At 57.6% G+C, this 15,171-nt stretch overlaps 2 protein-coding genes across 2 annotated transcripts in view; one reads left to right on the plus strand and one right to left on the minus strand.

Moving 5' to 3' along the window:
- CFAP99 (cilia and flagella associated protein 99) overlaps positions 1–2,818 on the minus strand; it is a 40,519-nt gene extending 37,701 nt beyond the window's left edge. Inside the window, exon 1 of the mRNA XM_030314520.1 lies at positions 2,682–2,818. The gene's annotated coding sequence lies outside the window, so the exon portion shown is untranslated. The remainder of the gene's footprint in view (positions 1–2,681) is intronic.
- Positions 2,819–3,487: 669 nt separating this feature from the next.
- The window catches only part of ZFYVE28 (zinc finger FYVE-type containing 28), a 118,125-nt gene continuing 106,441 nt past the window's right edge, over positions 3,488–15,171 (plus strand). Inside the window, exon 1 of the mRNA XM_030314357.1 lies at positions 3,488–3,532. Coding sequence (XP_030170217.1) covers positions 3,494–3,532 — 39 coding nt within the window. The 5' untranslated portion in view covers positions 3,488–3,493. The remainder of the gene's footprint in view (positions 3,533–15,171) is intronic.

The raw sequence follows: 15,171 nt of genomic DNA on the forward strand, positions 1-15,171 counted from the left end.
CTGACTGTCTCAAATTTAAGGAAACTTTAAAGGTGGGCTGGACCAAAGCTTCTCTTTTCTTAGCAAATCCTTTATAGACAGAAATGAGATGACAGGAGATCTAAATTCCATCAGACACAAACCAGCTCAACACCCTCAACCACTAGAGAGGCTTCATTTACACAGATACAAAATGTGTGTTAATTAACATAAATTCTTTTCTTGGCTTTTAATTCCGAGTAAAAACCTCCTAAGGATTTTTGCCAAGTCATGCTCTGACGGATTGTGCTTAAAGTATAGACCCACACAGCAGGTTTTGCTGGTTGCTTTTTAATCTCCACTCTCCCTTTCCTCCTGAATAACAAAACACTGAGTTTTACTTGGGTTTATTGCCGCCTAACTGAAAGATGACATTCCCTGGCCTCCCAACAGCGAGATATACCCTGAAGTACAAGGATGTGAGACTTCTGCAAAGTCTCTCTGAAAGGGAGAGGCTTATACTCTTCTTCTCTTTTCCTTCCTGCTGGCCAGACTTAGGAAGTGATGGCAGGAACTTAGGCAGCCATCCTGGCCTGTGAGGAAACATGTTAAAGGTGGCAGAAAAGAAAGCTAGAAGAGTCCACGTCCCCGATGACTTTTTGTGGCTGTTATACCTTCCAGGACTGGCTCCCCATTGACCTCCTTTTTTTATTATTATTATTTTTTTAATGTTTATTTATTTTTGAGACAGAGAGAGACAGAGCATGAACGGGGGAGGGTCAGAGAGAGAGGGAGACACAGAATCTGAAGCAGGCTCCAGGCTCTGAGCTGTCAGCACAGAGCCCGATGCGGGGCTTGAACCCACGAACCGTGAGATCATGACCTGAGCCGAAGTCGGACGTCCAACCGACTGAACCACCCCGGCGCCCCTCCCATTGACCTCCTTTATGGAAACATAAATAACCTTGCTTGGGCCTCTCTGGTCTTTGGATTTTTCGTTACATATAGCTGAACCTAATCTTAATTGATACACCCACTTCTCCGAGGTCAGCCTTCCTCCTGTGCACAGTTTCAAACTGGGGAGGATAGGAAGAAAGCCTCTGCACAAGCAACGACAGCCCTAGCCTTGGAGTCAATGAAGGACAGAACCGTGGAGAATAGTCCACTGTCTACAGTGAGAAGATTGAGGTCCATTTGGACACATTGAGTTTGTGGGGATTTGTTAGACATCCATTGGCAAAGAATGGGTAAAGGGGTCTGCAGTCCCAGGGTGATGTTCAGGCTGGACATGCAAGTTTTGGAAACGTCAGGAGAAAATGGGTGTTTACCAGACCATGTGACTGCAGGAAATCACCCAAGGAAGGAGTGGATAGAAGAGTTTCCAAGGTCTGGGGCACCAGGGTGGCTTAGCCGGTTAAGCGTCCAACTTTGGCTCAAGTCATGATCTCATGGCTTGTGAGTTTAAACCCCGCCTTGGGCTCTGTGCCTACAGCTCAGAGCCTGGAGCCTGCTTCTGATTCTGTGTCTTTCCTCTCTCTTTGCCTCCCTCCCTCTCTCTCTCTCTAACATAAATAAACATTAAAAAAAAAAATAAGAAGGAGAATTTCTGAGGACTGAGTCCCGGGGCTTTAGTGTCAGGAGGTTGGGAAGCAGAGGAGACCCCTGCCCAGAAGACTGAGAAGGAGCAACCACTGGGGTGGCAGGGAGTGTGATCTGTTCCAGCCAACTGAGGACGCCGAGTCCGGGAGGAGAGCACTCGGCCGACTTGCCTGCTGCTAACGGTTCAAGGAAGAGATGGGGCTGAGCTCCAATCATTGGATTTAACAACATCAGGGTCAAGGATGACTTTGATGAAGAACTTGGGAGAGGGAGTTGGGTGAAAGCCCGATCAGAGCGGGCTCAGGAGAGAAAAGGCGAAAGGAATTGGAGATAGGAGGCAATGGGGACGGGGTGGGGTCTGTGTGTTGGCAACCTAAGGGAGCAGAGTGGGTGGCAGCTAGAGGGGAGTGGGCAAGATTAGCCAGGCACTCAGAAGAGAACATGGCCCACCACCAGCACACACGGAAACCTCAGGAGCTGCCTCTGGGGAGACTCACACAGACTTCCGCGGACCACTCGAGTCCAGAACCACCCGAGCCCTGAGACCCTGGGCCAACGAGTCTCAGGGAATGAATTCTCTACCAAGGGAGAAGTTACTTCTGCCCCCCGCACCCCAAATCTGCACATCTCAGAACACTCAGAGAAGCGGTGGTGGGTGGGGACAGGGAAAGCTCCAAGCCGTTGCGGGAGCGCCAACTGTGATCTGGTAGGAACACAGCAGCCTCTTTGTGCCTCAGTTTCTTCAGCTGTCAGTGGGAATTTAAAGTGTCTTGTACTCAACACATGTTTTTAGCTCTCTGCTTGCCACATAAACAGGTTCTCAGATTTTGGTGATTATCTTAATGGACCCAAATTAGGGCACCATTGGGGGCAATAGTGAATATGGGTGAATATCTTTTTAAAAAGCAGCGTTTATTGTGGCGATAAAAAAAAAAAAAAAAAAAAAGCACCGTTCACTTTAATCAAGGAGCTGGGAAGAAGACCAAAATTAGCGAAAGTAAGAAGATGGGAAGCAGGAGATGAGGACTGACCGTGGGAAGTTGTTGGAGAGAGGTGCTGATGCTGAGGAAACGCGCCTCGCCCTCCTCCCTGTCGGGTTCCACCTGCTCCCTTCCCCCTCCTACCTGTGTGCTGGCTTCACAGGAGCTCCTGCCGCCAAACCTTCCGTCCCACCTCCACCCGCCGCCACAGCAGATGCCAGGGCCAGCGGGTGCGGCGGGTCTCGCGAATCGCAGCGGGTCCCCCACTTCACTTCTTCTGTTCAGCCGGGACCTCTGCCACCACCCGGACAGGGGGAGCTCGCGCCGGGGTGCAGTTTGGGCGTCGTCACCTAGCAACCGGAGCCACGCACCGGCGCCGCCGGCGGGAAGACTACAAGCTCCGGAATGCACAGCGCCCGCTGTGCGGCCAAGGACGCCGCGCCCAGGGCCCCGCCTCCCCCCAATGCCCGTCGGGACTTGTAGTTTTTCGCCCTCACCGGGAGCGCCGGGTCGCCCTCCGGCGGGGAGCGCGCCTCGGGTGGGGCGCGGCACGGCGCCGCGGGATTGGGCGGCCTCGGCTGCTGGCGGCGGGCAGGGGGCTCGCGGCGCGTCGGCGCATGTGCGGCGCGCGGCGCGGTGGCCGGCGAGGCGCGGGGTGTCAGTGAGCCGCGAGGAGCCGGCGCCCGCGTGCTCGCGTCCGCCCGTGCGCCCGTCCGCCTGCAGCGGGGCTGCGGGTCCGCCCTGCGCGCCGCTCGCGGAGCAGCTCCGGCCGCGCACCTGCCCCGCGCACCTGTCCGCCGCCCTCCGCCCGCCCCGCGCCCGGCTCCGCTCACGCCAGCCGCCCAGGGACCGCGCGGGCCCCGGCCCGGCCCTGCCCCCCGCGTCCGCCCCGCGCCGCAGCCGGGCCGGGCGCAGCGCTGCGGAGGCGAGGGCCGCGGGGCCGGGCCGGCGCGGCGATGATGAACAGGTTCCGAAAGTGGCTGTACAAACCCAAGGTGAGCGCCCGTCCCTCTCTGCCCAGGCAGACCCCTCTCTCGCCGGCCGCCGACACCTCCGCTCCGCTCGGCGACCCGCGCGCACGGTGCCGGGACCCCTGCGGCGGGTCCCGCCTCCCCCACCCCTTCCTAAGCCAGGTCCAAGACTGACCCTCCTGCCGCCGCGCTCCGGCCGGGGCGCGCTTTCCCTCCTCTGCCCGCGGCCAGGGCGCGTCCCGCTCCCTGCTCATCCCCGTCCTGCTTGGGCGCCGCGCTCGCACCTCGGGGTCCCCGACCCGCAGCCCGAAGCCGACCCCCTCCGACTTCTCCTGCGTCCCGGAAGGACCTTTTCATCCCTGCTGCCTGAACCGGGGTGGTGGTGGGGGACCCCCTCATTCCTCTTCTGCCCGTCCCCGTTATCCTGTGCCCGGACTGTACTCCCCAGCCTCGCCCTGCGCTCCGGAAGAGACCCTCGCCCCACCTCTACCAGGTTCTGGAGCGGACCCCCACTTTCCTCTCCCCGGGTCCCGGGCTGACCCCTCCTACCCTGTGTGCAGAGCGGATCCCCATCGCACGGCCCCGGCCCTGCCTTCCCGAACCAGCACTGACCCGCACCTCGGCCGGGTCCTTGGCCCGCGCCCACCCGCGTGCTCCCCAATCCAGGACGGGTGCGCCCCTCGCCCGTGGGGTCGGCGGCTGGCGGCTGCGCCAGTCGCACTGCGGGCGCTGCGTCCCGCCGGCGGCCCGGGCTCGTGTCCGCTGTGGACAGCGCGGGGCCGGGGGCCGCGGTACGGGGCGCGGGGCCCAGAGTCCTGGGGGCGCCTTTGGGGTCCGGGGCTACAAGCTGCCGGCCGGCGCAGCGGGCAGGCGGAGGCGCTGGGGTCTTGGCTGGGGGCGATGACGCTGGGGTGGGGTCACCGAGGCGACCAGGGGACATCGTGGCCGCAGTGTCACTGACGACCCAGGGAACCCACTGCTCCCCGCGAGGCTGGACCGCTTTTCTGGATTGGGCTTCCCCGCCCTCCCTCCCCCACGTGGGTGGTCTCTCAGGGTGGGGGTTTCTTTAAATCCGTGCCCTCCTGGTGCGCCAGTTCCGGGGAGGCAGCAGATCTGTTTGGGGAGACCGGGGTCTAGGGGACGAGCCCAGGGACCTGGAAGCTTGTGCTTCGTGGTGTTTGGGGTCGGAGATTTCTCCGGAGTGTTGGGCTGAAGGATTAGGATGCCTGTGGTGCTCCTTGCTCCGCCTTGGCCTTCCCCAGAGAGGATTCGGTTCTTCCGCGTCAGGTACAGCCACTGGCCTCCCAACCTTGCCCTGTAGCAGCTCCTTATCCGTGGTGGTGGGGGTGGTGGTGGCTTGGTGGGACCCTGGTGCTTCCTGGCTCCCTGTGGTTTGGGACCTCCCCGGTCATTTTCTACCTACCCGCTCCTCACTCACTGCAGTCTCCCCTAAGGCCAGTTTCAGCCCTCCTGCTGTCCTGCGAGGGGGTTGTCAGGGGGAGGTGACAGCCACTGCATAGGATATCTGTACAAGGAATGGCTTTTTGTGTGTGTGACTTTTGTCTCCGGTTAAGGAAAAATCAAGTCCTCTCGTCAAAAGGTCATATCTAGGGTGGACAGCAGAGGCTGGCAGGGAAATGTATCACAGGTCAGGTAACATTCTGGTGTTTCCAAAAACACTTTTGTCAGAAGTCCAGGTTCCAGCCGTGGCTCCGGAGTCGGCCTTGATTCCAGGATCACCTAACTGTGTTGTCTCATTGGAAGGGGAGGAAGAGCAGTGGTGCACTCTCTGTTTCATTAATAGCTGCACCGTTTCAGCTGAGGGGAAAGTCTTCAAAAGTGGAAAACAATACTGCCCTTGAGGTTGTGCCCTGGAATGGAGAATGGTACCCCTAAGTTTCCCTCTCCAGCAGGGAGCTGCCCTTCTAAGACAAGCTCCAGGGGCCGACGGGGGCTGGGTGGAGGGCAGGTGTTAACCAGTCATAAAGGTGCAGCGGAGAAGGGAGGGCTGGTGCTTCGTGTCAGGTCACGTCTGATATTTGTCCCTGAGCCTTGGACTTGAGACACACGTCCATCTGAGGTCTTTGCGTCTGGCCTTGGCGTGGTGCCCTGCAGTCAGCTTGAACTTCGGCGGTCTCTTGTTTGGGATCTGTCTCTGGAGTTAAATATCTTGATTGTTTGAAGAGTTGGAGCATATTAGGTCACCCCAGTAGCTTTTCATTTTTCAAACCAAAGCTCAGACTTTTGTCTTGGATTATGAATTGAATTTTCTGGTTCCCTTACCTTTCTAATTTAATCCATTGGGGACAAGTGAGCACAGAGTCAGTGCTGGGAAGATTCCAGGCTGGAGGACAAGAGGTGTGAGAGTTAGCTGCGGGGGAATGTGTCTGGGGGAGACTGTTGCCTGCAGTTACGATTTTTTTTTTTTTCACTTTTGTATTTAGATAGATACACAATTCAAACTGCATTCTTGATTTAATCCCTGCTTTGGTCTAAAACTGAACACCAAGCTTCTTGTTCATTACAGTGCAGTGGAAAATATTGTGAAGCCAAAAATATTCATTGTTCTCGCAGTTCTAAAAAGGATTCAGAAGTGCTTTAAAACATTCTGACACTTAAAATTTTTGATATCTGAATCATTAATAACTACCTCAGTTGGGTTTAAAAAAAAAAAGCTTTGATGTATAATATAGTAGTTTAACATTAAAATGACATTACCTATCTCTCATGTTTCCATTTATTTTCTTCAAGGCCATCTTTTAAACACTATAATTTCTCTTCATGTGAAGTGTTCGGGATTTGTCAGTATTATCTGGACTGTGAAAGCTGGATAGGAAAGGAATGTGTGGGAAAGCTTATCAGCCTGCCCTTTGTGATGTTGGTGACAAGCTTTTTTGACTTTTGTTTAGGGAAAGTCCTTCCAAGAAAGAGTGAACTTTAAGAAGGCGAAACCTTTCGGAACAATTGGTATCTCCATTTGAAACGAAAGTGTTAATACTTGTGTTTCTTGCTGGGTTATAGCTTTCTTGTTGACGCCTGGTCACTGTGCTAAAGGGTGAAATCCTGGCATAGCGGAAGGGGGCCCCAGACCAGGCCCAGCCGGGATAGCTCAGCCGTCATTAAAGAGCATCGTAGTGATGGTACAGGTCAAATTCGTGTTTTCCATCTTTGAGGAAGAATTGATGGGTGGGTAGGTGATACCGTCCAGCTGGATGGGGGTTACCATGCTCCGCCCTGCGCTCCATGAAGCGCTCTCTGGTCCGTACCCCCAAACGACTCCTGGGATGTGGGTCATTAACATTCCTTGTGAATACAGTGCTTTAGTGACTGATGTTTATCTGGGAACGGTCAGTACCCTGGGTTCAGGTCAGAGATGACGTAGCCTTCTCAGAAGCCCGGGTAATGTGATGGGCATGTGTGCTTTTTGTAAGAAGGACCCTTTGAGCTTTGTGAAGTCTGCCCGAGCGTACATCCAGATAGGGTGTTTGCAACTTAACCCAGCCTCAGTGGACCAGGGCGTCTAGAGCCCTGTGCACGGTCCCTCCTGGTTTCCGGAGTCCCAGGCCCCCTGGTCATGGGCGTGGAGCTGGCCCTCTGTTCCTTGACCACCCGGCGGGGCGCAGGACCCTGGACATGCCGTAGCAGGGAGGAGTCCTTCAGGTATTGAGCCAGCAGGTCACAGGGCCATGGGAAGGGCCTGGGTTTGTGTCTGCACGGCCCCCAAAGTGCAGAGACGTTGCAAAGCCCATCATCCTTTCGGGACTCCCCGACAGAGACCTGGAGAAATCCAGCCAGGGCATCGGCAGACCCCAGGGCTGTGGGAGGGCTTCCAGCGGAAGCTGGTGAGATGGGTAGTCTTCCCTCCACCTGGGTCCTGCTGCCCTTGGGTCTGGGAGGGCAGTATCAGCACGTGCCTCGATGTCCCTGCTCTGCCTGCCTGGGAAGCGAGCTGCCGACCTCGCAGAGCCACGTTGGATCCTGGTGCCAGGCACAGACACTGTTTCAGGAGCTTGGGGTTTTAATGTGAACTTCCAGCCGGGCTGCATTTTCCGCTGATAAACTCGGAGTGCCCGGCTACAGCTGAGGCCATCCTTGGAGGAACACATTCCTCCCTGAGGTGAGCTACTGGAAAGCCAGTGTTCCGGAAAGCCTGGCCACGCAGGCTGTGCCGGGGCTGAGCTCCCTCTGCCAGCAGGTGCCTGGCACAGAGGGGGCTCGCGGAGTCCTGGGAAGGATGCTCGGCAGTGCTGAGTCACAGCAGGCTGGGCTGGCCCACACACCCATCTCTGTCATCCCAGGATTCAGAAGGCACGGGCCCTCCTCCCTGCTGCCCCATCTGGCCGCCCCTCCGGAGAGCTTTCCTTCGGATGCCTCAGCACTTGGAGGCTCTGGGCAAACGGGAGGGCCTGAGAGGTGCCCGTCCCTGAAGGTGGTTTATGGAGCCCACCTGCTTGGGTAGGGAGTGACTCAGGGGGAGGTCCCCATCTCGTTTCCGAGGCTTCGCTGTGTTTCTGTGTGTGGCTTCACACGCCCAGCCCTGTGCCCCTGGCACTTGCAGGGCCAGGGAGGGGCTGAGTGGCTGACGGATGGTGAGTGTCAGTCTCTGTGCCGGCTCTTATGTCATCGCTCAGGGTCTGCACTTCACAGTCAGAGGAGCACAGTAACGGGAAACGTTCCTGTTCTGATGGTGACTGTGAAATGGGCGAGTCACAGGCCGGGAGTCTTGAGTGCTGCCTGATTGATCTCTGGTCTCGGAGTCCGCGGGCAGTGGCGTGGCGGGGAGGGAGCCGGAGTCAGCGGACTGCCCCCCTCTCCGAACGGGAGGCCTGTTAGGTAATCTCCTTCTACCTTCAGAAGGATGGGTAACGTCGGGATGCTTTGGTGCCTCTCCTAACGCTGCCCTGCCGGGAGTCCCCAGAACAGAAGACAGGCTTCTTTTAACTGTGTAAGATGCACATCTGAGGGCGTATACGTGACTCAGCGGTCATTTGCAGTTCTTGATGGCAGAGCTGTGGTTTTGTCTCGTTTGGGGTGACAGCGCTGGACAGCCACGGCTCCTACGTGGCATGCCCTGTGCCCAGCAAAGGGGAACACGGTGAGCGGGTCCCAGCTGGAAGACAAACGCATGCGCCGAAAGCTGCGGGTCTCCGTGTTTCTCTCCTGTCTCCCCGGGCTGACCTCGCTGCCCGCTCTGGCATAAATAGCACGAAGCTGCAGACAGGGCAGCAGACACTGGGGCCTGGGTGGGAATCCTCCCCCGTCCCTGCCTGGCCCTGTGCCTCAGTTTCCCTGCTTGTCAGGTGGGGTGACGGGACCTGCTGCGTGGAACTTGGTCATCTCTGTCGGACGCTCATAGGAGCGGCTCAACAAATGACCGGTGTCAATGTCAGCGGCTCTCTTGGGTGTGGACTAATATAAGACCGCCCGCGGAGCGTTTCGTGGGGTCTGAGCGGTCACTGAGGCTTTCCAGTGACTTCCAGGTTATTATGAGAGTGAAGTGTCTTTTTTTTTTTTTAAGTTCATTTATTCATTTCTGAGAGACAGAGAGAGTGCGAGGGAGGGGCAGAGAGAGGGAGAGAGAATCCCAAGCAGGCTCCATGTTTTCAGCACAGAGCATGATGTGGGGCTCAAACCCACGAACCGTGAAGTCAGGACCTGAGCCAAGATCAAGAGTCAGACGCTAGGGGCGCCTGGGTGGCGCAGTCGGTTGAGCGTCCGACTTCAGCCAGGTCACGATCTCGCGGTCCGGGAGTTCGAGCCCCGCGTCGGGCTCCGGGCTGACGGCTCGGAGCCTGGAGCCCGCTTCCGATTCTGCGTCTCCCTCTCTCTCTGCCCCTCCCCCGTTCGTGCTCTGTCTCTCTCTGTCCCCAAAAAAATAAATAAACGTTGAAAAAAAAAATTTTTTTTTAAAGGACCCGGTCCCTAGATTCCAGAACTGAAATCTGTATATTTGAAAAAATTAGGTGCATGAAATCAAATTCTAGGAAGTGAAATGTTTGTTGCAGTTCAACACCCTCTGCTTCCAAGTGCAGTATGAAGTTCAGGGTTGTTGGGGCGCCTGGGTGGCGCAGTCGGTTGAGCGTCCGACTTCAGCCGGGTCACGATCTCGCGGTCCGTGAGTTCGAGCCCCGCGTCGGGCTCTGGGCTGATGGCTCGGAGCCTGGAGCCCGCTTCCGGTTCTGTGTCTCCCTCTCTCTCTGCCCCTCCCCCGTTCGTGCTCTGTCTCTCTCTGTCTCAAAAATAAACATTAAAAAAAAAAATTTTGGGGCGCCTGGGTGGCGCAGTCGGTTAAGCGTCCGACTTCAGCCAGGTCACGATCTCGCGGTCCGTGAGTTCGAGCCCCGCGTCGGGCTCTGGGCTGACGGCTCGGAGCCTGGAGCCCGCTTCCGGTTCTGCGTCTCCCTCTCTCTCTGCCCCTCCCCCGTTCGTGCTCTGTCTCTCTCTGTCCCAAAAATAAATAAACGTTGAAAAAAAAAATAAAAAAAAAAAGAGTCAGACGCTCAACCGACTGAGCCACCCAGGCGCCCCAAGAGTGAGAGTGTCTTAGAAGGCGCACCCTGCCTCCCTTTCTGTGGCGTGTCCGGTCCCGGGTTGCTAGAAACAGGACCTGACTCAGGCTACTTCAGGCATTACAGATGCCGTCTCCTGTGCCCTCCCTGGGCTGAGATGCGGCCGGGTGCTGACCCACTGCCCCAGGGCTGAATTTCAGCCAGAGCGGGCGTCAGTGGGCTCTGCTGTGTCAGGTCTGGCCCCCAACCTCTCAGGCCATCCTCCTGTGTCCTGTCCCCGCCCCATCCCCCCTCCTCAGCCGGAGGCTCGTGATCCAGGAAAGGACTCCAGAGCCATGGGGTGGCCAAGGCAGAGGGGCTGGGTGTGAGTGACAGCCCGGGGGGGGGGGGTAGATCTCTGTTGGCGCTGAGGTTGTGGGGGCGCTTGTGAACATCTGATGTACCTGGTTTACAAACGAGATGTCAGGGACGAGATCTTGACTTGTTGGGACCTTGACAGCCGGGAAGAGGGAAAGCTAGATTTGAACTCCGGTCTGTTGGGCCCCGGAGCTGGAATTGGCAAGTGCGGCTGCCCTGAGCCGTGCGTCTCCTGCAGGAAGGAGCTGAAGCCGTCATCAGCGTTTACATGAGTCCGGTTTGATGAAGCATTTGGCTTTGTACTTTTCACAGTTGGAATGAAAAGAAACCGAGGTATTGATGGGCAGTTTAAGTGTTTGAAGGAAGAGGACAAAAATGAATGGATTCTTTTTTGTTTTCACTGATCTGAATAGATAAAGCAGAAGTAGAACAGAATGTTTCATATTATGATAATTTATGTAGAGTAGTTGGGTGAGATGAATGGGAGGTTTTTTTCTTTCTTACAGTAAGTATTTTGAGGCTCTTCCATTTCTCCTTGTTTTGTGCAGGGTGGGGGCAGGGGAATGTTGGGGGCACTTCAAGTGGGGCTGCCTTCATGGCCGAGGGCTCCTTAGAGCTCTGCGCGGGGGCTCTGTGAGTCTCTGCCCCGCGGGGACCCCCCAAGCTCCCCCACGACCGCGGCCGTCATACACTGGGTGCCTGGAGAAAACGGAGCACATACCCACCCCTGGGGGTGGTGTCTTTGGGGCAGCCGTTTGTTGGGTGTTTAGTTTTTGAGAATGTTTCCTATTGTTTTTAGGGATATTGTAATTACAAAAAAAGTTTAAAAGCGGAATCAGCTACTTCAGTGTTGGATGCATTATTTTTTTGAGACACACAGAGGGAGTGTGAGCTGGGGAGGGGCGGGGGGCAGAGGATCTGAAGACGGCTCTGCACTGGCAGCATAGAGCCTGACAAGGGGCTTGAACTCATGAACCCCTGGAGCATGACCTGAGCCGAAGATGGACGCTCAGCGGACTGAGCCACCCAGGTGCCCCCAATGTCAGATACGTTTAAGAATCGTATCCCCGCGTTTATAGCAACATTATGCGTAACAGAAATCGGAAGTGGCCCGAGTGTCCACCAACAGTGAGTGAGGAAATGAAGTGTGGTCCAGCCACACGATGGAATATTATTCAACCAGGAAAAGGAAGGAACTTCAGGTTATAATATGGACGAGTCTTCAAATCATTATGTGACATGTGGAGAAGCCAGACACAAAGGGACACAAACTTTACGATTCTGCTTCCCCTACTGTCCCGGAGGGCAGGTCTGTAGACACAGAACGCACGTGGTGGCTGGCAGGGGTGAGAAGAGGGGGGCGACGGCCAGAGGGTCCGGAGGGCAGGTCTGTAGACACAGAACGCACGTGGTGGCTGGCAGGGGTGGGAAGAGGGGGGCGACGGCCAGAGGGTCCAAGGTTCCTTTTGGGGCAATAAACAGGTTTTAAAACTGGAGACAGGTGGTGGTGGCACAGCACTAAATACCCCTGAAATGTGACTTAAGATGGTTAATTGTATCTTAGGTGAATTTTACCTCAATAAGAAAGGGAATTAAGCCGCTTTTGAGAGTTTTTTTTTGAGAATCGTAGCAGTTTTTGAGACAATCAAGGGACTTTTCCTGGAAGGTCAGGAGATGCATCTCCGGCGGGGCTTGGCGCCCTGAGGCCCTTTGAAACCACCCCTCCCAGGCCCTCGGTTTTGGGGTTTCCGGAGGACAGCGGCGAGGGGTTCTGTGTGCAGATTTCTGAAACCACACCGCAGCTCCTGGGGCTGCCCAGGGAGAGCGTGTCCTGGTCATGTGCAGCCCTCACCATGGGCGCAGGGGTGCTGGCCGGTGGGCACCTTCAGGGCTGTCAGGTGTGGTGGCCAGGGGGCCAGGACCCAGAGGAGCTGGGATTTGAGGGACAGATGCAGTCAGCAGAGTGAGCAGGGCGGCCCCACCAGGGTGTGTGTGTGTGTGTGTGTGTGTGTGTGTGTGTGGTGCCAGAAGGGGGAGGGACCCAGGTGCAGGTCACTTGTGGTGACGGTCTTGATGGGATCAGATCCTTCAGGGGGAGGGAGTCGATTCAGGGGGAGAACTGGAAGCTGGGGCTCTGACGGAGACCTGGCTGAGGCTCAGGTAAGGGGATGGCAGCCAGGACTCTGGGATGGAAAGGCCCGGCGGGGAGGTTGAGGGGTGCTGTTAGCTGGACGTGAGGGTGTGGGGGAGGGCCGGTGGGGCAAGGGGCCTGGGAGCCCAGGTGGGAACCGTGGCGCTTGGGGTGCCCACGGAATGTCCATGTGGATGGCGGAGCCCCCACGGTGGGTGCCCAGGAGTGCAGAATTGTACCGAGCTGGCCCCAGGGCTGAGAGCGTGGCCCTGAGAACCAGAACAGTCACCCCATTTTGTGGGCCACACATGGGTGGGGCTCAGCGGCTGTCACCTGTCTCCTTCCATGCCCTCTGGCAGCTGGGTCCCCCTCTGCACGGCCTCCTGTCCACCAGGAGGCTGACGGTGGGGGGGGGTCGCGCGATGGTGTTGGTGCCCCAGCGGGAATGGCAGGGTCTCCTGAGGCCCAGCCCTGAAGTCACAGGCGTCTCTTGCACCATTTTAGAGGGTTAGCTGCGTTCAGGGCGGGCAAGCATGGCCTTCTGGTGGTGGCCGGGGCCTGGGGGGGGGGGGGGACGGGTAGTGGCAGCGGAGAAGCATGGCTCCAGGGCAGGGGTGGGTTAGAGGGGTTCACACAGGAAGCTGAGGCGTGGGTGACAGGCAGCTAGGAAAACCCTATCCCACACTGTGTCACTGGGGTGCCTGGCAGAGTAAAACTCACCCGTCCGGAGGGGGGCCCTCCCGCCCGGCCTCTGATGTGGAATGCGTGGTAAAAACATGAACAGAGACTCACGAGAACGAGGTGTGGGAACGGAGAGCCTGTAGAACTCCCAGGACTGAGAGGGAGAGTCGTTGAATTAAAAATGAAAAACCAACCCACCTCATGCAGGGGTGAGGCGATCACTCTGAGGTTCCAGAAGTTCATGGGCAGGCCGGGAAGGTGGGATGAGGGTCAAGGTGCATCTGATGGGGCTTGGGGCGGGGGCAGGGAGCAAGGGGAGCCTTCCCAGGCGCCGGCCCAGACTCCAGGCTGGGCTGGGGGAGGGCCCTGGGGAGCACGGCACTTGCCGGGCTGCGTCAGCACCGGGATGAAATGGAAGACGGTTTTAGATGAAGACGAAAGTGTAGCCACCCCCGAATCCTTGCTGCACAAGGACCGGGAAGTGTATTCCAGAAGGAAAATCAAGAGTCAGAGGAGGGTGTGGGAGGCAAGGAGCTCGCGGCACGTCAGTGCAGCAGTTACCCTGTGGAGCGGCAAGAAGCGGGGGTTTGGGCAGAGTGACCCCAAAACGCGGGGGTCGGACACACTAGCCAGGAGCACCCGGTGGGGGTGGGTCCTTGGTGGCTCTGGAGGAGGCGCGAGGTGAGGGTGACGTCAGACCGTGAGTTAAGCACACGCAGGAGCCCAGGGGGAGCACCCGCGTGCTACTTACAGAGTGAAAAACTTCCCAGCCGGAGACGTGCCGCCCCATTGGGTATCTGTTACCTTCTGTGGTCTTGGTTTCAGCTTTGAGAGGAAGGAATGATGGGAGCCGCACGTCCTGGGACAGATGGTGCCCGGTGGCCCCTCCTTGCTGGACTCCCTGCCGACTGTGCCCATGAGCCTCCGAGGAGCCTCTCTGCTGTTGGGAGAAGTCTGCACCACCCAGAGCCCAGCAGTGGCTCAGGATTGAGTACAGATGGGCCGAGGACTTGGGCTCAGCAGCCGGGGCCAGCTCTGGTCTCCTCACCTGTTAGCTGAACGGGAGGCCATGGGACGACATAGGAGCTGCCTTCCTGGCCCTGCAGCTGAGCACTGACCCTCCGGCAGGCGGCTACCCCGGGCCCTGGGACCTGGCCGGGTGGGACAGACTGGCCGAGCTCCAGAGAGCCCAGCTGTCAGGCGTGCAGGGACCCAGCTCCAGGACCATGGCCTCTGGCCCCTCATACATTCCCCCTGCATCGCTGACTGAGGACACTTGCCGGAGTTGTTTTCCCCGGGATGAATGCTCCCAGACTGGGAACTGACACCCCTGAGAATCTCTGGCCCCAAGTGCCCCACAGAGAGCCTGAGTCCAGACCTCTGTCATTTGGCCCCAGGGACAGGGCTCTGGTAAAGGCTGGGGGAGACCAGGGTCTCTGAGCTGCCTCAGGGCCAGCAAGAAAGCATGTGGACCCCCAGGGAGGCATTTGCCAGGCTGAGGAGGGGCTGCCGAAGGGTCCGGCTGCAAACTCACTTGTCACAGACCGGGAAGGATCTGGAGGAGGGGTGCATGGAACCAGAAAGGCTTTTGGGGGCAGTGTTTCCCTGGCAGCCTCTGTCCCCCCACCGAGCCCCCACTTGGGTCGTGGCTGGACCCAAGAACTGTGCGGCCCTATTTAGCGGATGTGTCTTGAGACTGTGGGGGAGGACCCGAGGGGCCAAATGGAGGGCAGGCGACAGGCAGAGCAGTGCCGAGCTTCCCCCTCCTCTTCAAGCACCGGTGAGTCTCAGGAATGACCCTCTTGGCCTGCTGGCCTCTGCCCTCTGACCACGCCCACAGGGTCAGGCCTGACCTGCTGCCCAGCAGTCCAGCTCAGTCCCAGAGAGGCCGGCGTGGCCGTGCCCCACTGCGCTCGGTGCCCCATCCGTATTCTGATCGCGGTGGATGTGCAGCCTCTAACAGGTGTCTGAACTCTGAGGGAGAC

The sequence above is a fragment of the Lynx canadensis genome, chromosome B1 (genome assembly GCF_007474595.2).
Source record: "Lynx canadensis isolate LIC74 chromosome B1, mLynCan4.pri.v2, whole genome shotgun sequence".
Classification (NCBI taxonomy): Eukaryota; Metazoa; Chordata; class Mammalia; order Carnivora; family Felidae; genus Lynx; species Lynx canadensis.